The sequence below is a fragment of the Cherax quadricarinatus genome, unplaced genomic scaffold, assembly GCF_038502225.1.
Source record: "Cherax quadricarinatus isolate ZL_2023a unplaced genomic scaffold, ASM3850222v1 Contig292, whole genome shotgun sequence".
Lineage (NCBI taxonomy): Eukaryota > Metazoa > Arthropoda > Malacostraca > Decapoda > Parastacidae > Cherax > Cherax quadricarinatus.
Window position 1 is genome coordinate 112,501 of NW_027195318.1, and position 25,170 is coordinate 137,670.

Genomic DNA, 25,170 nt, shown 5'->3' on the forward strand with positions numbered 1-25,170 from the left:
AGGGTGGACACGGGATTCCTGCAGGAGGTGAAGGCTGGCGAGATGATATGCAGGCAAAAAAATACTCCTTGTTACTTCCTGAACGCTGAACTTCCTGAGGACATCCCTCGCTGCTCCCCCATTTTATCGGGAGTCAGCAAGAACACAGTCAATGTGTGCGACGACACCATCACCAGGTTCCAAGGTAAGTACAGGTCAGGGAAGGTTATGAGGAAGTACTCAACCCGTGGACGACACCATCACCAGGTTCCAAGGTAAGTACAGGTCAGGGAAGGTTATGAGGAAGTACTCAACCCGTGGACGACACCATCACCAGGTTCCAAGGTAAGTACAGGTCAGGGAAGGTTATGAGGAAGTACTCAACCCGTGGAGTTATACAACACTTGCAGAATTACAAGTGATTAAGTTCAATCCCCCAAAAAGGGGAGGAAAGTTCAGTTCCTTGTCTCAAGCACACCTGACAGGCATTAAGGGGAAAGGGAAAAATAGTGATAACCACAGGAATAATGAAATATAGCAGTAATATTCTGCAGGCGATTAAACTTGGAAAAATAATTTTCGATAAAGTTTATGATAAAGCACCAAGACTTATAAGTCACAATAATTTTTCAACTATGATTCTTCCAGTCCATTTCCAAACTAAATCTGTTCAAAAACTTACAGAAACCAAAAGAAATGTATTATTCTCCCCTAACTACATGAAGTGTGTTTGGTATCGGCAGGAACGGCGGAGAGCACACAAGTGGAGCGCAGTGGCAACAACCTGACTGTGAGGGCAGACTTCTCAACCGCGCCCTCCAAGGTGGAGGTGGTGGTGGTTGACCCCAGTGATCCTTCCACAATGCTGTCTCCTGAGGGTTACAAGTGCCAGAGGCTGGAGGACTCCCGGCACCCGGGTTATTGTACCCAGCAACTGAACGGCGCCAAGGACCTGAAAAGACTCATGGTGATTGTGGTCGCCCTTGATAGTGAAGGCTATGTCTTAGAGTCCTCACTCACCATGTATGATGGTGAGAATCACTAGTTTTATTATTATTATTATTAATGTTCATCTCTTGGGTAATGTAAGGAGGCCAACGCCAATTCCTTGGATGAAGTACCCTTCACAGCATCAAGGTACTCCCCCTATTTATGAGCTAGAATCAAATACAAGGGAAGAATGACTCACTGAACCGTAATGACACGATTGCAAACAAATTATGAGGCGGATGGGGATCGAACCCATGGCAAGCGAGTCTAAAACTCGCAAGGTAGTGTGTTGACCATTGCACCAGGTAGTGGCTTTGAATGGACTCGAACTAGAACACGTCACAACCGCCAATGCAGGTTTCTAAAAACATACATTGGCGGTCAAAGTGGTGTATAGAAATATACTTAGCTGGATGAAAGAGTCAGCTCGTCCGGTGGTTAACACACCGGCTTGTGAGTTTTGGAACTCACCCGCCATGGGTTCAAGACTCATCCATACAGTGTTACGAGGGAAACTGAAGTCTTTTACTATATATGAAATGATAACACAGTTAAAACAATCTTCTATCCTGCCTAGCATGAACCAATAGGCCTATTACATTTTTCATTCATTCTTATATAAGATCTACGATCACAAAAATGTGTTTTTTCATACCAACAACATGCCGGTGTCAAAATACCAGCTTATAGCCTATTTACAAATTGGACGAAGACGAACATAACTAATCTAATCAAACTGAAGATCTTTATTAAATACTAATGCGCTTGTCAGCGGCGCCTGTCAACAACATTTCTCCCTTCTCACTATCCAGCGTTAGTATATATATGTTTGTCATTAGTTTAAGGAGAACAAAAAGAATCCACCCTTTAAGAAAATAGTGAAGGACACTATTGCCTTCCCTGTAGATACCTTGCTGCCCAGTGAGCATCAAGCCTTCACTGATGGCTCAATTCAACAGACCTCAGGCTGTTAAATTAGACACATGTGCAACTCTTGGGTATCTTTATTGAGGAAACGTTTCGCCACACAGTGGCTTCATCAGTCCATACATAGGAGAAACTTGAAGAACAGGAGGAGAATGAGGTAATCAGTCCCTCAACCTTGAGTCGATGTGGTCAGTCCATCAATCTTGAATAGAATACATGTGTCTAATTTAACAACATGTCGGTTCTTTGAACCATTCATCTACAGACCTCAGACTGCACAACAGCGGACTGCAAAATACTTGTAACATTAGACTGAATTACTGACTTAGTTCAACATTAACTTCCCCGAAGCTCGCAACCAACAAAAAATGATAATGTACCAGAGCACAGAGATGCCAACACTGTTGTATGGTTGTCAAACATGGGATTTAAACGTTGCAGCGAGGAGGCTGGAGGCAGTGGATATATCGTGTTTGAGGGTAATGAGTCGTATGAATATTATGCAGAGAATTCGAAGTTTAGAGATTAGGAAGGGTGCGGTTACGAAAAGCATTATTCAGAGGGCAGAGGAGGGTTTGTTGAGGGGAACTGGAAAGTTATAGGTTTGAAGATAGGATGACTAGGAGAGCGTATGCTCTCCTAGTCTTGGGCAGAGGGGAAGGAGGGATAGGGGTCTTTCTAGGAAAGGTTGAAGTGCTAGGGGCTTAGACATCCAACAGGCTTGTGTGAGCGTGTTAGACATGAGCAAATACAGGAAAGTGGTTTTCATGATTTGTTGTGCTGTTGGAGTGTAAGCAGGGTAACATACGAAGTGATTCAGGGAAACTGGTTAGCCAGACCAGAGTCCTGGAGGGATGGGGATGTTATGGTTTGTAGGTCATCTGAACTGTCATATCAACACGCTTCTGGCAAGACACAATTAAATGAATGACTGTGAAAGTGTTTTCCTCTTTGTCGGACCACCCTTCCTAGTGTGTTATACAAAAAAGTGGGTATACATTATCACGAAAACCAAGAATCCCAAAGCAACCACCTTCCTTTACCAGAGACTCAGTGTCGTAATCCAGAGAGTAAATGCCTGCAGCATTGTGGGCACAACCCACCGCCGGGGAAGTGGATGAATTATTTGAGATTTAGGCTCTGAGATATCATGCATGTTGCTCTCCTTACCAATGTATATTTTTTCAATGTATTTTGTTTTCAAGCAACGCTGACACAGCATATACCAGGGAGAGGTTGAAGAAAATGCTCAGACATCTCTGGGAGAAATCTTTTGAGTGTTCCTTAAAGTATATTTATTCTGTTCTCTGAGACTGTGAGTCCACAGTCAGTTCTAGAGTTGGTACTTCCCGGTGGAGGCAGTGGAGATGTCCTGTCTAAGGGCAATGTGTAGTGTAAATGTTAAGCAGAAAATTGGGTGTGTGGAAATTAGGAGGTGTGGAGTTAGCAAAAGTATTAGTCAGAGGGCTGAAGAGGGGTTGTTGAGGTGGTTTGGTCATTTAGAGAGAATGGATCAAAGTAGAATGGCATGGAGAGCATTTAAATCTGTACAGGAAGGCGGGGTAGGGGTCGTCCTCGAGAAGGTTGGAAGGAGGGGGTAAGGGAGGTTTTGTGGGTGAGGGGCTTGGACTTCCAGCAAGCGTGCATGAGCGTGTTAGGAGTGAATGGAGACAAATGGTATTTGGGACCTGACGATCTGTTGGAGTGTGAGCAGGGTAATATTTAGTGAAGGGATTCAGGGAAACCGGTTATTTTATATAACCGGACTTGAGTCCTGGAAATGGGAAGTACAATGCTGCACTTTAAAGGAGGGGTTCGAGATATTGGCAGTTTGGAGGGATATGTTGTGTATCTTTATATGTATATGCTTCTAAACTGTTGTGTTCTGAGCACCTCTGCAAAAACAGTGATAATGTGTGAGTGTGGTGAAAGTGTTGAATGATGAAAGTATTTTCTTTTTGGGGATTTTCTTTCTTTTTTGGGTCACCCTGCCTCGGTGGGAGACGGCCGACTTGAAATTATATATATATATATATATATATATATATATATATATATATATATATATATATATGTGTGTGTGTGTGTGTGTGTGTGTGTGTGTGTGTGTGTCGTGCCGAATAGGTAAAGTTTGCGATCTTGGCTTAAACAGCAACGGTTGTCTTGCAGAATAAAACAAGTGAAAATTTGTGTTTGCAATAATTTCGTAAAAATCATTTTGAACTTAACGAAAAATTATTTTTTACTGTGTTTATTAAATTATTGTAAACTTGTTTAAAATATATTTATTGGATTAGGATAAAGTTAATTGCGCTTATAATAATTGCTTGTTATAATAATTGCACTTATAATTGCTTATAATAATTGCGCTTATAATTGCTTGTTATAATAATTGCGCTTATAATTGCTTGTTATAATAATTGCGCTTATAATAATTGCGCTTATAATTGCGCTTGTTATAATAATTGCGCTTGTTATAATTGCGCTTGTTATAATGATTGCGCTTGTTATAATAGTGCTTATAATAATTGCGCTTATAATAATTGCGCTTATAATAATTGCGCTTATAATAATTGCTCTTGTTGTAATTGCGCTTATAATAATTGCGCTTATAATAATTGCGCTTATAATAATTGTGCTTATAATAATTGCGCTTATAATAATTGCGCTTGTTATAATAATTGCGTTTGTTATAATTGCGCTTATAATAATTGCACTTATAATAATTGCGCTTATAATAATTGCGCTTATAATAATTGCGTTTGTTATAATTGCGCTTGTTATAATAATTGCGCTTGTTATAATTGCGTTTTTAATTGCGCTTGTTATAATAATTGCGTTTATAATAATTGCGCTTATAATAATTGCGTGTTATAATAATTGCGTTTGTTATAATAATTGCGCTTGTTATAATTGTGCGTGTTATAATAATTGCTTTTATAATAATTGCGCTTGTTATAATTGCGTTTATAATAATTGCGCTTGTTATAATAATTGTGCTTGTTATAATTGCGCTTGTTTTAATAATTGCGTTTATAATAATTGCGCTTATAATAATTGCGCTTGTTATAATTGCGCTTATAATAATTGCGCTTGTTATAATTGCGCTTGTTATAATTGCGCTTGTTATAATTGCGCTTGTTATAATTGCGCTTGTTATAATTGCGCTTGTTATAATTGCGCTTGTTATAATAATTGCATTTATAATAATTGAGCTTATAATAATTGCGCTTGTTATAATTGCGCTTGTTATAATTGCGTTTATAATAATTGCGTTTATAATAACTGCGATTGTTATAATAATTGCGCTTGTTATAATTGCGTTTTTAATTGCGCTTGTTATAATAATTGCGTTTATAATAATTGCGCTTATAATAATTGCGTGTTATAATAATTGCGTTTGTTATAATAATTGCGCTTGTTATAATTGTGCGTGTTATAATAATTGCTTTTATAATAATTGCGCTTGTTATAATTGCGTTTATAATAATTGCGCTTGTTATAATAATTGTGCTTGTTATAATTGCGCTTGTTTTAATAATTGCGTTTATAATAATTGCGCTTATAATAATTGCGCTTATAATAATTGCGCTTATAATAATTGCGCTTCTTATAACTGCGCTTGTTATAATTGCGCTTATAATAATTGCGCTTGTTATAACTGCGCTTGTTATAATAATTGCGCTTATAATAATTGCACTTATAATAATTGCGCTTATAATAATTGCGCTTGTTATAACTGCGCTTGTTATAATAATTGCGCTTATAATAATTGCACTTATAATAATTGTGCTTGTTATAATTGCGCTTGTTATAATAATTGCGTTTATAATAATTGCGCTTGTTATAATTGCGCTTGTTATAATAATTGCGTTTATAATAATTGCGCTTGTTATAATTGCGCTTGTTATAATAATTGCGTTTATAATAATTGCACTTATAATAATTGCGTTATAATAATTGCGCTTGTTATAATTGCGCTTATAATAATTCCGTTTATAATAATTGCGCTTGTTATAATAATTGCGTTTATAATAATTGCGCTTGTTATAATAATTGCGCTTGTTATAATAATTGCGTTATAATAATTGCGCTTGTAATATTTGCGCTTATAATAATTGCGTTATAATAATTGCGCTTGTTATAATAATTGCGTTATAATAATTGCGTTTGTTATAATAATTGCGTTATAATAATTGCGCTTGTTATAATAGCGTTATAATAATTGCGCTTGTTATAATAGCGTTATAATAATTGCGCTTGTTATAATAATTGCGTTATAATAATTGCGCTTATAATAATTGCGTTATAATAATTGCGCTTGTTATAATAATTGCGCTTGTTATAAAAAATTAGGTAAGTTTTCTAAGATATATTTTTACATTAACGTAAATGAAAAAAAAAAGTCTAAACGTATAAGAGAAAATTTTTGGAAAGGACTTAATTTTAAATAAGTTCTTTCTAATTGACCAGTTTTACCTATTCGGCACGGCATTTGTGTATATATATATATATATATATATATATATATATATATATATATATATATATATATATATATACAGTGGTCCCTCAATAATCGATCGGCCTGAAAGTCGACCATTTCGGAAATCAACCGGTTTTTTCGACAAAATATTGACTCGGAAATTGACCGAAATTCGTTTATCGACCCGTCTCGACCCGTCGTCCCAGACGCGTATGCACGAGGTAAGCGGGCCTCGACCCGCCTCAGCCTTCCTTCCCAGCCAGTGTGCCATTGTTTACCAGTTAGCGGCGGTCCTCTCACGTGCTCCAGTGAAATATTTCATAATATTTCATTTATTTTAGTGCTTGCAAGTTATTTAAGTGCTAAATAAGCTACCATGGCTCCAAAGAAAGCTCCTAGTGCCAAACCTTTGGTAAAGAAGGTGAGAAATACCATTGAATTTAAGAAAAACATCATTGAACAATATGATAGTGGCATACGTGTGGGCGAACTGGCGAGGATGTATAACAAAAATCATTCAACCATATCTTCCATCATAGCCATGAGAAAGGAAATCAAGGACACTGTTGTTGTAAAGGGGGTAAATATGCTGACAAAAATGAGATCACCAGTACTGGAAGAGGTTGAGAAGTTATTATTGGTGTGGATAAATGAGGAACAATTAGCAGGAGACAGTCTTATGACCTCGATTATTTGTGAAAAGGCTAGGCAGTTGCATGAAGATTTGGTAAATAAATTGCCTGCAAATAGTGGTGAAGTGAGTGATTTTAAGGCCAGCAAAGGCTGGTTTGAGAGATTTAAGAAGCGTACTGGCATACACAGTGTGGTAAGGCATGGTGAGGCTGCCAGTTCGGACCACAAGGCGGCTGAAAAATATGTGCATGAATTCCAGGAGTACATAGAGGCTGAAGGACTGAAACCTGAACAAATGTTCAATTGTGACGAAACAGGCCTCTTCTGGAAGAAAATGCCAAAGAGGACCTTCATTACACAAGAGGAAAAGTCAATGCCAGGACACAAGCCTATGAAAGACAGGCTGACGCTAATGTTCTGTGCTAATGCTAGTGGGGATTTCAAAGTGAAGCCGTTACTAGTGTACCATTCTGAAAATCCCAGAGCATTTAAGAAAAATAATGTTATGAAGAGTAAATTGTGTGTGTTTTGGAAATCTAATATTAAGGCATGGGTCACGAGGGAAATTTTTGTAGAGTGGTTCAACGAAGTGTTTGGCCCTAGTGTGAAGAATTACCTCCTGGAGAAGAAATTGGATCTCAAGTGCCTGCTAGTAATGGACAATGCACCTGTTCATCCACCAAACTTGGATGACCTAATTCTGAAGGAGTTTGGGTTCATCTCAGTAAAGTTCTTGCCCCCGAATACCACTCCTCTCCTCCAACCCATGGACCAGCAGGTCATTGCAAACTTTAAAAAACTGTACACCAAAGCAATGTTTGAAAGGTTCTTCAATGTGACCTCAGACACTCACTTGACCCTACGAGATTTTTGGAAAGAACATTTCAGTATTTTCCATTGTGTAAGCCTTATAGGTAAGGCTTGGGAGGGAGTGTCTACCAGGACTTTGAACTCTGCTTGGAGAAAATTGTGGCCAGATTGTGTCGACAAGAGGGATTTGGAAGGGTTTGGGGCTGACCCTGATGAGCCTATGTCAGTTTTGAACTCTATTGTGGCACTGGGGAGTTCCATGGGGTTGGATGTGAGTTTGGAGGATGTGGAAGAGTTGGTGGAGGACCACAACGAAGAGCTAACCACTGAGGAGCTGCAAGAGCTTCAGCAGGAAGAGCAACAGATCGCAGCTCAGAATCTTGCTGCAGAGGAGGAGGAAGAGAGATGGAAGAAGGTGCCTTCTTCAGAAATTAAGGAGATTTTTACTATGTGGGGTAAGATGGAAAGATTTATGGAGAAACATCACCCAGAGAAGGATGTTGCAAGCCATATCGGCAACTTGTACAGTGACAGAGTCTCGGCCCATTTTAGGGAAGTTTTAAAGAGACGCCAGAAACAGAGCTCTCTGCACAGTTATTTTGCGAGACAGGACTCCAGTGACTCTCAAGCTGGTCCTAGTGGCATTAAGAAACAGAGAAAAGAAGCAACCCCAGAAAAGCAAATGGTACCTGAGGTGTTGCTGGAAGGGGATTCCCCTTCCAAACTATAAACAATCCACTCTCTCCTCCTCCAGTCTCCCATACACTAAGAAGAATCTCCAATGAAGGTAAGTGTTATGCTGTTAATGTTTCATTCATCATTTCCCATTGTATTGTTTATGTACTACATGAATATTTCATGTAAAAATTTTTTTTGTTTTAATACTTCTGGGTGTCAGGAACGGATTAATTGAATTTACATTATTTCTTATGGGGAAAATTGATTCGTAAATCGACCATTTCGATAATCGACCGGCTTCCAGGAACGGATTACCGTCGATAATCGAGGGACCACTGTATATATATAAAGCATTTTACTGCATAAGACTTTGGGAATGTTAATAGGACATTACTCTCACTTGAGCTTGACCTGGTCCATATATATATATATTGCATTACGATGCTCAGGTACAAATACAAAATAGTTACTCCTATTTCTTCTCGTGGACCCTCGGTTAACGATATTTTTTCACTCCAGAATTATGTTCAGGTGCCAGTACTGACCGAATTTGTTCCCATAAGAAATATTGTGAAGTAGATTAGTCCATTTCAGACCCCCAAACATACACATACAAACGCACATTAATACACTTTCATAATTGGTCACATTCGGAGGTAATCGTTATGCGGGGGTCCACTATGTAAGTGGTACCAACAGCAATTTCTCCTTACATGTGTGTACACAATACTACGTATGTATTATATAAGAGTGTATGTATGTGTTTTGTATACTCTTCTGTGTGTGAATATCAAATAATGCTATTTAATACAGCTTGTTAATGCTTAAATTATTAATGATGAGCCTACTTTTAGTGGGTGTTGCCTAGTACAAGTACGTATTTTGTTTCGTGATTTTCAGGTTGGGTCACCAAACTATTGCAAATACGTATTATTAAACATATAATTTTAAAATGTCGAGTGGCTATTGTAGTCAATAACACTACATTGTTTCCAACTGATGCATTAATTTACAGATATATACGGAAATAGACTAAATTTCTCCCCTTCCTTCCTTTTTTTGTCTCGTGTATAATTTTTTTTATCTCACTAATAGAGATCTTAAAAAAAAAAATCTGCGTATGAGATGCCCCGTGGTGAGAGATAGTCAGTCCCAGGTGATAGTAACTGCCCCCGTGCTGAGAGATAGTCAGTCCCAGGTGATAATAACTCCAGCTTCTTGAACCTTTAATGGAATATTTAACGATATTCCCACTGGATTATTAAAGTCTCTCAGCTCAGGCTGACAGATTGTTAACACTGAAACTTTAATATTGATTGAGGTGAACCACCACCAGGTTCAGTTGAACTTTATAGTTTAAAGTGTATAATATTAAGTTGTTATTCTGCAGTAGACAAAGTTTTATGTTATTATTATAATCAAACGAAATGCTAAACCAAGAGGTCTCTGGGGTTATTATTTTATATTTAAATGAACAGAAGAGAGTGAAATATGACATTACTTACCCGTATATTTAAAAATTATAGTTACGTCCCTTATATTATGTTGGGTCGGATTACAACACAACCTATAACAAACATCATGTACAACAAACATCATGTATAACAAAACTTGCTGCTATACTTTCAATAACGAGACATTACAGGGATTCCATTGGAAATAAGTCACTTTGACTTTTTGAGCTACCCTGGGTAACGTACTTATATGTTAAACTGTGTATGATAACTGTACTCGTGTACCTGTTGTAAATAAACTCTCATCCTTTACCTCCCTTACCTTCCTCTCTCTTACCTTCCTTACCCTCCTCTCTCTTACCCTCCTCTCTCTTACCTCATTTACCCTCCTCTCTCTTACCCTCCTCTCTCTTACCCTCCTCTCTCTTACCTCCCTTACCCTCCTCTCTCTTACCTCCCTTACCCTCCTCTCTCTTACCTCCCTTACCCTCCTCTCTCTTACCTCCCTTACACTCCTCTCTCTTACCTCCCTTACCTCTCTCTCTTACCTCCCTTACCCTCCCTCTCTCTTACCTTCCTTACTCTCCTCCTCTCTTACCTTCCTTCCCACCCTCCTCTCTCTTACCTTCCTTACCCTCCCTCCTCTCTTACCTTCCTTTACCCTACCTCCTCTCTTACCTTCCTTATCCCTCCCTCTCTCTTACCTCCCTTACCTCCCTCCTCTCTTACCTCCCCTTACCCTCCTCTCCATTACCTTCCTTACTCTCCTCTCTCTTACCTTCCTTACCCTCCTCCTCTCTTACCTTCCCTTACCTCCTCTCTCTTACCTTCCCTTACCTCCTCTCTTACCTTCCTTACCCTCCTCTCTCTTACCTCCCATACCCTCCCTCTCTCTTACCTCCCTTACCCTCCTCTCTCTTACCTCCTCCTCTTACCTCCCTTACCCTCCTCTCTCTTACCCTCCTCTCTCCTCCCCACCCCTCCCCCTTACCCTCCTCTCTTACCTCCCATACCCTCCTCTCTCTTACCTCCCTTACCCTCCTCTCTTACCTCCTTACCCTCTCTCTCTTACCTCCTTACCCTCCTCTCTCTTACCTCCCTTACCCTCCTCCTCTCTTACCTCCCTTACCCTCCCCTCTCTTACCCTCCTCTCCCTCTTCCCTCACCTCTCTCTTACCTCCCTTTCACCCCTCCTCTCTCTACCTCCCTTTACCCTCCTCTCTCTTACCTCCCTTACCCTCCTCTCTCTTACCTCCTTACCCCCCTCCTCTCTTACCTCCCCTTACCCTCCTCCTCTCTTACCTCCCTTTACCCTCCTCCTCTCTTACCTCCCATACCCTCCCTCCTCTCTTACCTCCCTTACCCTCCTCTCTCTTCCACCCTCCCTCCCTCTCTCTTACCTTCCTTACCCTCCTCCCTCCTCTTACCTTCCCTTACCCTCCCTCTCTCTTACCTTCCTTACCCTCCCCTCTCTCTTACCTTCCTTACCCTCCCTCTCTCTTACCTTCCTTACCCTCCTCTCTCTTACCTCCCTTACCCTCCCTCTCTCTTACCTCCCTTACCCTCCTTTCTCTTACCTTCCTGACTCTCCTCTCTCTTTACCTTCCTTACCCTCCTCTCTCTTACCTTCCCTTACCCTCCTCTCTCCTTACCTTACCCTCCCTCCTCTCTTACCTTCCTTACCCTCCTCTCTCTTACCTCCTTCCCCACCTCCTCTCTCCTTACCTCCCTTACCCTCCTCTCTCTTGCCTCCTCTCTCTTACCTCCCCTTACCCTCCTCCCTCCTCTTACCTCCCTTACCTCCCTCCTCTCTTACCTCCCTTACCCTCCCTCCTCCTCACCTCCCTTACCCTCCTCTCTCTTACCTCCCTTACCCTCCTCCTCTCTTACCTCCCTTACCCTCCTCTCCTCTTACCCTCTCCTCTCTTACCTCCCTTACCCTCCTCCTCTCTTACCTCCCTTACCCTCCTCTCTCTTACCCTCCTATCTCTCTACCTTCCCACCCTCCTCTCTCTTCACCCATCCCTACTCCTCTCTCTTACCTTCCCTTACCCTCCTCCTCTCTTACCTTCCTTACCCTCCTCTCTCTTACCTTCCCTTACCCCTACCCTCCTCTCTTACCTCCCTTACCCTCCTCTCTCTTACCTCCCTTACCCTCCTCCTCTCTCTTACCTCCTCTCTTACCTCCCTTACCCTCCTCCTCTCTTACCTCCTTTACCCTCCTCTCTCTTACCTCCCTTACCCTCCCTCTCTCTTACCTCCCTTACCCTCCTCCCTCTCCCTCTTACCCTCCTCTCTCTTACCCTCCCTCTCACCTCCTTACCCACCCTCCTCTACCTCCTTACCTTCCCTACTCTCCTCTCTCTTACCTTCCCCTACCCTCCTCTCTCTTACCTTCCTTACCTCCCTCACTCCCCATACTCTCCCTCCTTACCTCCTCCCTCCTCTTACCTCCCTTACCCTCCTCCTCTCTTACCTCCCTTACCCTCCTCCCTCTCTTACCTCCCTTACCCTCCTCTCTCTTACCTCCTACCCTCCTCTCTCTTACCTCCCTACCCTCCTCTCTCTTACCTTCCCTTTATCCCTCCCTCTCTTACCTCCCTTACCCACCTCTCTCTTACCTCCTCCCACCCTCCCCTCTCTCTTACCTCCTCTCCCTCTCCCTTCATTACCTCCATTACCCTCCTTCCCTCCTCTCTACCTCCCTCCCTCCTCTCTTACCTCCCTTACCTCCTCTCTCTTACCTCCCTTACTCCTCTCTCTTACCTCCCCTTACCTCCTCCTCTCTTACCTCCCTTACCCCTCCTCCCTCCTCTCACCTCCCTCCTCTCCCTCCTTACTCCCTTACCCTTCCTCTCTCTTACCTCCCTTACCTTCCTCTCTCTTACCTCCCTTACCCTCCTCTCTCTTACCTCCCTTACCCTCCTCTCTCTTACCTCCCTTACCCTCCTCTCTCTTACCTCCCTTACCTTCCTCTCTCTTACCCTCCTCCCTTACCTCCCTTTCCTCTCTACCTCCCTTACTCTCTTACCTCCCTTACTCTCCTCTCTCTTACCTCCCTTACCTTCCTCTCTCTTACCTCCCTTACCCTCCTCTCTCTTACCTCCCTTACCCTCCTCTCTCTTACCTCCCTTACCCTCCTCTCTCTTACCTCCCTTACCCTCCTCTCTCTTACCTCCCTTACCCTCCTCTCTCTTACCTCCCTTACCCTCCTCTCTCTTACCTCCCTTACCCTCCTCTCTCTTACCTTCCTTACCCTCCTCTCCTCTTACCTCCCTTACCTTCTCTTCTCCTTACTCTCCTTCCCTTACCCTCCTCTCTCTACCTCCCTTTACCTACCTCCCTTACCCTCCTCTCTCTTACCTCCCTTACCCTCCTCTCTCTTACCTCCCTTACCCTCCTCTCTCTTACCTCCCTTACCTTCCTCTCTCTTACCTCCCTTACCTTCCTCTTACCTCCTTACCCTCCTCTCCTTACCTCCCTTCCTCTCTCTTACCTCCCTTACCTTCCTCTCTCTTACCTCCCTTACCCTCCTCTCTCTTACCTCCCTTACCCTCCTCTCTCTTACCTCCCTTACCCTCCTCTCTCTTACCTCCCTTACCCTCCTCTCTCTTACCTCCCTTACTCTCCTCTCTCTTACCTCCCTTACCTTCCTCTCTCTTACCTCCCTTCCTCTCTCTTACCTCCCTTACTCTCCTCTCTCTTACCTCCCTTACCTTCCTCTCTCTTACCTCCCTTACCCTCCTCTCTCTTACCTCCCTTACCCTCCTCTCTCTTACCTCCCTTACTCTCCTCTCTCTTACCTCCCTTACCCTCCTCTCTCTTACCTCCCTTACCCTCCTCTCTCTTACCTCCCTTACCCTCCTCTCTTACCTTCCTTACCCTCCTCTCTCTTACCTCCCTTACCCTCCTCTCTCTTACCTCCCTTACCTCCTCTCTCTTACCTCCCTTACCCTCCTCTCTCTTACCTTCCTTACCCTCCTCTCTCTTACCTCCCTTACCCTCCTCTCTCTTACCTCCCTTACCCTCCTCTCTCTTACCTCCCTTACCCTCCTCTCTCTTACCTTCCTTACCCTCCTCTCTCTTACCTCCCTTACCCTCCTCTCTCTTACCTCCCTTACCCTCCTCTCTCTTACCTCCCTTACCCTCCTCTCTCTTACCTCCCTTACCTTCCTCTCTCTTACCTCCCTTACCCTCCTCTCTCTTACCTCCCTTACCCTCCTCTCTCTTACCTCCCTTACCCTCCTCTCTCTTACCTCCCTTACCCTCCTCTCTCTTACCTCCCTTACTCTCCTCTCTCTTACCTCCCTTACCCTCCTCTCTCTTACCTCCCTACTCTCCTCTCTCTTACCTCCCTTACTCTCCTCTCTCTCACCTCCCTTACTCTCCTCTCTCTTACCTCCCTTACTCTCCTCTCTCTTACCTCCCTTACCCTCCTCTCTCTTACCTCCCTTACCCTCCTCTCTCTTACCTCCCTTACCCTCCTCTCTCTTACCCTCCTCTCTCTTACCTCCCTTACCCTCCTCTCTCTTACCTCCCTTACCCTCCTCTCTCTTACCTCCCTTACCCTCCTCTCTCTTACCTCCCTTACCCTCCTCTCTCTTACCTCCCTTACCCTCCTCTCTCTTACCTCCCTTACCCTCCTCTCTCTTACCTCCCTTACCCTGAGTTACTACCTCACCTTCTGATCTTCTAGTACAGTGTTTCCCTCATTTACTATCTCCTTCCATTGTTGGCTCATATATTGACCTGTCTGTGCCCTCCACCAGAGAGTAACGATATTGTGACAGCCGCCAACACTGGTGTCATCGTGGGATCCATCCTGGGAGGTCTCTTAGCAATCTTGCTCATCGTTGGTCTCGGCCTTTACCTTGTGTGAGTTATATAATTATATTATGATTATATTATTATGAGTTTTAAGATTCGTCTGTCATGGGTTCAAGCCCCAGCCGTTCTGTGATTTATTATTTCTATTCACATCAACTGATATACCCTTGTAGGCCTAGTGGTGCAGCCAGGATTTCAATCTGGGGATGCAGCTTAAAAATAAGATGAAAAAATCTAAGAAAGTTTTAAAAAAATCTGTGTCATATGTATTTAATAATAATCTGTATTTACTACCAGTACATGTACAAGGTATACAGTCCTAGTTGACATCAATGACATACTACTATATAGAAAGCCCCTTGTTATGCTGAGTATTTCGGGCAAATTAGGTCCTTTTCCCAGGATGCGACCCACACCAGGTACCCATTTTACCCAGTGTAAAGAAAAACGCTCAATGTTTCTACCCTCGCTGGAAATCGAACGCAGACCCTCACCTTGTGAAGCGACAGCTTTAGCGATCAAGCCGGCCACGGGGCGTCGTGCTTTCGTTGTCACTGGTCAATATAATAGTGAAAATTATCATTAATTATAAAATAAAAAGTATCTGCATCTGGGGGTCATTGCCCCCCCTCGTGGCTGCACCAAGATGAGGTGCCTTGATGTCTGTCAAGGAACCAAGGCACCTATCGAAACAATGGGGATGTTTCCTTTATTCATGTTGCCCCTGTTCACCTAGCAGTAAGTAGGTACCTGGGTGTTAGTCAACTGTTGTGGGTGGCATCCTGGAGGATGGTAGTATACCTTACAAAGGATAAGACTTTGAAATGGGCTGAGATAGGCTAACACCTCTCGTCCTGAAAATGAAATTGCGCAGTTATGAGGGAGTTGACAGGTATCTAATATACCAGACAAGTGGTTGTTATATTACCAGGGATGGTTCATGGCTTGGTTATATTACCAGGGATGGTTCATGGCTTGGTTATATTGCCAGGGATGGTTCATGGCTTGGTTATATTGCCAGGGATGGTTCATGGCTTGGTTATATTACCAGGGATGGTTCATGGCTTGGTTATATTACCAGGGATGGTTCATGGCTTGGTTATATTGCCAGGGATGGTTCATGGCTTGGTTATATTGCCAGGGATGGTTCATGGCTTGGTTATATTGCCAGGGATGGTTCATGGCTTGGTTATATTACCAGGGATGGTTCATGGCTTGGTTATATTACCAGGGATGGTTCATGGCTTGGTTATATTGCCAGGGATGGTTCATGGCTTGGTTATATTGCCAGGGATGGTTCATGGCTTGGTTATATTGCCAGGGATGGTTCATGGCTTGGTTATATTGCCAGGGATGGTTCATGGCTTGGTTATATTGCCAGGGATGGTTCATGGCTTGGTTATATTGCCAGGGATGGTTCATGGCTTGGTTATATTGCCAGGGATGGTTCATGGCTTGGTTATATTGCCAGGGATGGTTCATGGCTTGGTTATATTGCCAGGGATGGTTCATGGCTTGGTTATATTGCCAGGGATGGTTCATGGCTTGGTTATATTGCCAGGGATGGTTCATGGCTTGGTTATATTGCCAGGGATGGTTCATGGCTTGGTTATATTGCCAGGGATGGTTCATGGCTTGGTTATATTGCCAGGGATGGTTCATGGCTTGGTTATATTACCAGGGATGGTTCATGGCTTGGTTATATTACCAGGGATGGTTCATGGCTTGGTTATATTACCAGGGATGGTTCATAGCCTGGCCTAACTTAACCTAGCCTGACCTGACTTAACCTAACCTAGCCTGACCTAACTTAACCTAGCCTAACCTGACCTAATTTAGCCCAGCCTGACCTATCTTTACCTAACTTAACCTAACCTAACCTAGCCTAGCCTGACCTAATTTAGCCCAGCCTGACCTATCTTTACGTAACTTAACCTAACCTAGTCTAACCTAACTTAACCTAGCTAGCCTGACCTAACTTAACCTAGCCTGACCAAACTTAACCTAGCCTGACCTAACTTAGCCTAGCCGAGGCTGACCTAACACAATGTACACTCAGGAGACATTGCTCGGGCTGTGGCTATTCGAAATTGACGTCACTGGGCCGGTGTACCTGATACATTCTGCCTCCTATAATTTTTTTTTTTTTTTTGGTAATATCTCTTCCCACCAAAAATAATCACACAAGGAATAACTATTTTTATCAGGCTATGGATAGACTGATTATTTTAGCAACGAAAATAAAGGTTAAATTAGTTGATGGAATTAAACTCAATATTAATCTTACTTTTTCGTAAAAACAAAATCTTCAATACACGAATTTCACATTCACGAACGATTATTATATTCGTGGGGAACTCTAAATCTGAAGGGGTCATACAGCACCTTGGAGAACTGGAGGAAATTAAGACTAAGTTCGAGGATAAGGAGGGCAGCTCTGATTCTTTTTATCAAGAGCCCCTCAGTGGCATCAAGGTACCCCCCCCTATCCTTCCTTGAAGGGAGGTAAAATAATGTTGAAATGGGTATTAACTTTAATAAACTTAGCTGTTTAATTTTTGCTGGAGAACGATGAATTATGGGATTCCTGTTCCTGGATTTGTTTTGTAGTCCGCGATATTAATAGCATGAGCTAGACTGCTATCTTCTGGCCACGATCCAGCAATATGTTGGTGCACGATCCAGCAATATGTTGCTGCACGATCCAGCAATATGTTGGTGCACGATCCAGCAATATGTTGGTGCACGATCCAGCAATATGTTGGTGCACGATCCAGCAATATGTTGGTGCACGATCCAGCAATATGTTGGTGCACGATCCAGCAATATGTTGGTGCACTCTGCGCAGCCACAGCAAGTTGACTATCACGTTATGATACAGAACTAAAAGTTGCCCGGGTAACACACTGACAGACACCTGCCGTGGTTCAGGCAGCAGTTCCTGGTACTGACCAACACTGTGTTGTTCCTCACCCTCCACCATCACCTCACTCCACGCTTAATTAAAGTGTTGCCAGAGTTCTCTATCGTTAATTTTTGTTTATCATTGGCTTTTGCAACCAGACTTAGTTTATAGCAATTGTCTCTCAACAGTTATTTATACTTAACCAGTTGATTATATCTAAGCACAAATCGTCTAATATGACTAAGAAGCTTCTAACTTGTCATACCGTTTTTTTATCATTTCTAGTTATTTCAGCCTAGCTTACTGAGTTGGTAACTATAATTATAAGCATTTTTATCCTTAGTCTAAAGTGGAATTATAGTTTTTTAATGTCTTCATTTTTAAGGGAATTCACGGTTTGTAAACACGGTAAATTTATATTCCATTTTAAATGCAAGATAATAGTTCTAAATCATAGTTATATTCTGCCAGCTTATGATGTTATATTCTGCCCAGCTTATGATGTTATATTCTGCCCAGCTTATGATGTTATATTCTGCCCAGCTTATGATGTTATATTCTGCCCAGCTTATGATGTTATATTCTGCCCAGCTTATGATGTTATATTCTGCCCAGCTTATGATGTTATATTCTGCCCAGCTTATGATGTTATATTCTGCCCAGCTTATGATGTTATATTCTGCCCAGCTTATGATGTTATATTCTGCCCAGCTTATGATGTTATATTCTGCCCAGTTTATAATGTTATATTCTGCCAGCTTATGATGTTATATTCTGCCCAGCTTATGATGTTATATTCTGCCCAGCTTATGATGTTATATTCTGCCCAGCTTATGATGTTATATTCTGCCCAGCTTATGATGTTATATTCTGCCCAGCTTATAATGTTATATTCTGCCCAGCTTATGATGTTATATTCTGCCCAGCTTATGATGTTATATTCTGCCCAGCTTATGATGTTATATTCTGCCCAGCTTATGATGTTATATTCTGCCCAGCTTATAATGTTATATTCTGCCCAGCTTATGATGTTATATTCTGCCCAGCTTATGATGTTATATTCTGCCCAGCTTATGATGCTATATTCTGCCCAGCTTATGATGTTATATTCTGCCCAGCTTATGATGTTATATTCTGCCCAGCTTATAATGTTATATTCTGCCCAGCTTATGATGTTATATTCTGCCCAGCTTATGATGTTATATTCTGCCCAGCTTATAATGTTATATTCTGCCCAGCTTATGATGTTATATTCTGCCCAGCTTATGATGTTATATTCTGCCCAGCTTATGATGTTATATTCTGCCCAGCTTATAATGTTATATTCTGCCCAGCTTATGATGTTATATTCTGCCCAGCTTATAATGTTATATTCTGCCCAGCTTATAATGTTATATTCTGCCCAGCTTATAATGTTATATTCTGCCCAGCTTATGATGTTATATTCTGCCCAGCTTATAATGTTATATTCTGCCCAGCTTATGATGTTATATTCTGCCCAGCTTATGATGTTATATTCTGCCCAGCTTATGATGTTATATTCTGCCCAGCTTATAATGTTATATTCTGCCCAGCTTATAATGTTATATTCTGCCCAGCTTATGATGTTATATTCTGCCCAGCTTATGATGTTATATTCTGCCCAGCTTATAATGTTATATTCTGCCCAGCTTATAATGTTATATTCTGCCCAGCTTATGATGTTATATTCTGCCCAGCTTATAATGTTATATTCTGCCCAGCTTATGATGTTATATTCTGCCAGCTTATGATGTTATATTCTGCCCAGCTTATGATGTTATATTCTGCCCAGCTTATGATGTTATATTCTGCCCAGCTTATGATGTTATATTCTGCCCAGCTTATGATGTTATATTCTGCCCAGCTTATAATGTTATATTCTGCCCAGCTTATGATGTTATATTCTGCCCAGCTTATAATGTTATATTCTGCCCAGCTTATGATGTTATCTTCTGCCCAGCTTATGATGTTATATTCTGCCCAGCTTATAAAGTTATATTCTGCCCAGCTTATAATGTTATATTCTGCCCAGCTAATGATGTTATATTCTGCCCAGCTTATAATGTTATATTCTGCCCAGCTTATAATGTTATATTCTGCCCAGCTTATAATGTTATATTCTGCCCAGCTTATGATGTTATATTCTGCCCAGCTTATAATGTTATATTCTGCCCAGCTTATGATGTTATATTCTGCCCAGCTTATAATGTTATATTCTGCCCAGCTTATAATGTTATATTCTGCCCAGCTTATGATGTTATATTCTGCCCAGTTTATAATGTTATATTCTGCCCAGCTTATGATGTTATATTCTGCCCAGCTTATAATGTTATATTCTGCCCAGCTTGTAATGTTATATTCTGCCCAGCTTATAATGTTATATTCTGCCCAGCTTATGATGTTATATTCTGCCCAGCTTATAATGTTATATTCTGCCCAGCTTATAATGTTATATTCTGCCCAGCTTATGATGTTATATTCTCTCCAGCTTATAATGTTATATTCTGCCCAGCTTATGATGTTATATTCTGCAAAGCTTATAATGTTATATTCTGCCCAGCTTATAATGTTATATTCTGCCCAGCTTATGATGTTATATTCTGCCCAGCTTATAATGTTATATTCTGCCCAGCTTATGATGTTATATTCTGCCCAGCTTATAATGTTATATTCTGCCCAGCTTATAATGTTATATTCTGCCCAGCTTATAATGTTATATTCTGCCCAGCTTATAATGTTATATTCTGCCCAGCTTATAATGTTATATTCTGCCCAGCTTATAATGTTATATTCTGTCCAGCTTATGATGTTATATTCTGCCCAGCTTATGATGTTATATTCTGCCCAGCTTATGATGTTATATTCTGCCCAGCTTATGATGTTATATTCTGCCCAGCTTATGATGTTATATTCTGCTTAGCTTATGATGTTATATTCTGCCCAGCTTATGATGTTATATTCTGCTTAGCTTATGATGTTATATTCTGCCCAGCTTATGATGTTATATTCTGCCCAGCTTATGATGTTATATTCTGCCCAGCTTATAATGTTATATTCTGCCCAGCTTATAATGTTATATTCTGCCCAGCTTATGATGTTATATTCTGCCCAGCTTATAATGTTATATTCTGCCCAGCTTTATGATGTTATGTTCTGCCCAGCTTATGATGTTATATTCTGCCCAGCTTATGATGTTATATTCTGCCCAGCTTATAATGTTATATTCTGCCCAGCTTATGATGTTATATTCTGCCCAGCTTATGATGTTATATTCTACCCAGCTTATGATGTTATATTCTGCCCAGCTTATGATGTTATATTCTGCCCAGCTTATGATGTTATATTCTGCCCAGCTTATGATGTTATATTCTGCCCAGCTTATAATGTTATATTCTACCCAGCTTATGATGTTATATTCTGCCCAGCTTATGATGTTATATTCTGCCCAGCTTATGATGTTATATTCTGCCCAGCTTATAATGTTATATTCTGCCCAGCTTATAATGTTATATTCTGCCCAGCGTATAATGTTATATTCTGCCCAGCTTATGATGTTATATTCTGCCCAGCTTATGATGTTATATTCTGCCCAGCTTATGATGTTATATTCTGCCCAGCTTATGATGTTATATTCTGCCCAGCTTATAATGTTATATTCTGCCCAGCTTATGATGTTATATTCTGCCCAGCTTATGATGTTATATTCTGCCCAGCTTATGATGTTATATTCTGCCCAACTTATGATGTTATATTCTGCCCAGCTTATAATGTTATATTCTGCCCAGCTTATGATGTTATATTCTGCCCAGCTTATGATGTTATATTCTGCCCAGCTTATGATGCTATATTCTGCCCAGCTTATGATGTTATATTCTGCCCAGCTTATGATGTTATATTCTGCCCAGCTTATAATGTTATATTCTGCCCAGCTTATGATGTTATATTCTGCCCAGCTTATGATGTTATATTCTGCCAGCTTATAATGTTATATTCTGCCCAGCTTATGATGTTATATTCTGCCCAGCTTATGATGTTATATTCTGCCCAGCTTATAATGTTATATTCTGCCCAGCTTATGATGTTATATTCTGCCCAGCTTATAATGTTATATTCTGCCCAGCTTATAATGTTATATTCTGCCCAGCTTATAATGTTATATTCTGCCCAGCTTATGATGTTATATTCTGCCCAGCTTATAATGTTATATTCTGCCCAGCTTATGATGTTATATTCTGCCCAGCTTATGATGTTATATTCTGCCCAGCTTATGATGTTATATTCTGCCCAGCTTATAATGTTATATTCTGCCCAGCTTATAATGTTATATTCTGCCCAGCTTATGATGTTATATTCTGCCCAGCTTATGATGTTATATTCTGCCCAGCTTATAATGTTATATTCTGCCCAGGTTATAATGTTATATTCTGCCAGCTTATGATGTTATATTCTGCCCAGCTTATAATGTTGTATTCTGCCCAGCTTATGATGTTATATTCTGCCAGCTTATGATGTTATATTCTGCCCAGCTTATGATGTTATATTCTGCCCAGCTTATGATGTTATATTCTGCCCAGCTTATGATGTTATATTCTGCCCAGCTTATGATGTTATATTCTGCCCAGCTTATAATGTTATATTCTGCCCAGCTTATGATGTTATATTCTGCCCAGCTTATAATGTTATATTCTGCCCAGCTTATGATGTTATCTTCTGCCCAGCTTATGATGTTATATTCTGCCCAGCTTATAAAGTTATATTCTGCCCAGCTTATAATGTTATATTCTGCCCAGCTTATAATGTTATATTCTGTCCAGCTTATGATGTTATATTCTGCCCTGCTTATGATGTTATATTCTGCCCAGCTTATGATGTTATATTCTGCCCAGCTTATGATGTTATATTCTGCCCAGCTTATGATGTTATATTCTGCTTAGCTTATGATGTTATATTCTGCCCAGCTTATGATGTTATATTCTGCTTAGCTTATGATGTTATATTCTGCCCAGCTTATGATGTTATATTCTGCCCAGCTTATGATGTTATATTCTGCCCAGCTTATAATGTTATATTCTGCCCAGCTTATAATGTTATATTCTGCCCAGCTTATGATGTTATATTCTGCCCAGCTTATAATGTTATATTCTGCCCAGCTTTATGATGTTATGTTCTGCCCAGCTTATGATGTTATATTCTGCCCAGCTTATGATGTTATATTCTGCCCAGCTTATAATGTTATATTCTGCCCAGCTTATGATGTTATATTCTGCCCAGCTTATGATGTTATATTCTACCCAGCTTATGATGTTATATTCTGCCCAGCTTATGATGTTATATTCTGCCCAGCTTATGATGTTATATTCTGCCCAGCTTATGATGTTATATTCTGCCCAGCTTATAATGTTATATTCTACCCAGCTTATGATGTTATATTCTGCCCAGCTTATGATGTTATATTCTGCCCAGCTTATGATGTTATATTCTGCCCAGCTTATAATGTTATATTCTGCCCAGCTTATAATGTTATATTCTGCCCAGCTTATAATGTTATATTCTGCCCAGCTTATGATGTTATATTCTGCCCAGCTTATGATGTTATATTCTGCCCAGCTTATGATGTTATATTCTGCCCAGCTTATGATGTTATATTCTGCCCAGCTTATAATGTTATATTCTGCCCAGCTTATGATGTTATATTCTGCCCAGCTTATGATGTTATATTCTGCCCAGCTTATGATGTTATATTCTGCCCAACTTATGATGTTATATTCTGCCCAGCTTATAATGTTATATTCTGCCCAGCTTATGATGTTATATTCTGCCCAGCTTATGATGTTATATTCTGCCCAGCTTATGATGCTATATTCTGCCCAGCTTATGATGTTATATTCTGCCCAGCTTATGATGTTATATTCTGCCCAGCTTATAATGTTATATTCTGCCCAGCTTATGATGTTATATTCTGCCCAGCTTATGATGTTATATTCTGCCAGCTTATAATGTTATATTCTGCCCAGCTTATGATGTTATATTCTGCCCAGCTTATGATGTTATATTCTGCCCAGCTTATGATGTTATATTCTGCCCAGCTTATAATGTTATATTCTGCCCAGCTTATGATGTTATATTCTGCCCAGCTTATAATGTTATATTCTGCCCAGCTTATAATGTTATATTCTGCCCAGCTTATAATGTTATATTCTGCCCAGCTTATGATGTTATATTCTGCCCAGCTTATAATGTTATATTCTGCCCAGCTTATGATGTTATATTCTGCCCAGCTTATGATGTTATATTCTGCCCAGCTTATGATGTTATATTCTGCCCAGCTTATAATGTTATATTCTGCCCAGCTTATAATGTTATATTCTGCCCAGCTTATGATGTTATATTCTGCCCAGCTTATGATGTTATATTCTGCCCAGCTTATAATGTTATATTCTGCCCAGGTTATAATGTTATATTCTGCCAGCTTATGATGTTATATTCTGCCCAGCTTATAATGTTATATTCTGCCCAGCTTATGATGTTATATTCTGCCAGCTTATGATGTTATATTCTGCCCAGCTTATGATGTTATATTCTGCCCAGCTTATGATGTTATATTCTGCCCAGCTTATGATGTTATATTCTGCCCAGCTTATGATGTTATATTCTGCCCAGCTTATAATGTTATATTCTGCCCAGCTTATGATGTTATATTCTGCCCAGCTTATAATGTTATATTCTGCCCAGCTTATGATGTTATCTTCTGCCCAGCTTATGATGTTATATTCTGCCCAGCTTATAAAGTTATATTCTGCCCAGCTTATAATGTTATATTCTGCCCAGCTTATGATGTTATATTCTGCCCAGCTTATAATGTTATATTCTGCCCAGCTTATAATGTTATATTCTGCCCAGCTTATAATGTTATATTCTGCCCAGCTTATGATGTTATATTCTGCCCAGCTTATAATGTTATATTCTGCCCAGCTTATGATGTTATATTCTGCCCAGCTTATAATGTTATATTCTGCCCAGCTTATAATGTTATATTCTGCTCAGCTTATGATGTTATATTCTGCCCAGTTTATAATGTTATATTCTGCCCAGATTATGATGTTATATTCTGCCCAGCTTATAATGTTATATTCTGCCCAGCTTATAATGTTATATTCTGCCCAGCTTATAATGTTATATTCTGCCCAGCTTATGATGTTATATTCTGCCCAGCTTATAATGTTATATTCTGCCCAGCTTATAATGTTATATTCTGCCCAGCTTATGATGTTATATTCTCTCCAGCTTATAATGTTATATTCTGCCCAGCTTATGATGTTATATTCTGCAAAGCTTATAATGTTATATTCTGCCCAGCTTATAATGTTATATTCTGCCCAGCTTATGATGTTATATTCTGCCCAGCTTATAATGTTATATTCTGCCCAGCTTATGATGTTATATTCTGCCCAGCTTATAAT

General features: G+C 40.5%; 1 protein-coding gene across 2 annotated transcripts in view; it reads left to right on the forward strand.

Annotated features, from left to right (window-relative positions):
- Window positions 1–25,170, forward strand: part of LOC128695106 (uncharacterized) — a 36,702-nt gene that overhangs the window by 8,069 nt on the left and 3,463 nt on the right. Inside the window, exons 4-6 of one of the 2 annotated variants that reach the window (XM_070080300.1) lie at window positions 1–184; window positions 723–1,010; window positions 14,727–14,832. The exon at window positions 1–184 is cut by the window's left edge and continues 59 nt beyond it. In XM_070080300.1, the coding sequence (XP_069936401.1) occupies window positions 1–184; window positions 723–1,010; window positions 14,727–14,832 (578 nt within the window). The remainder of the gene's footprint in view (window positions 185–722; window positions 1,011–14,726; window positions 14,833–25,170) is intronic. The other variant, XM_053785520.2, reaches the window with a different exon arrangement.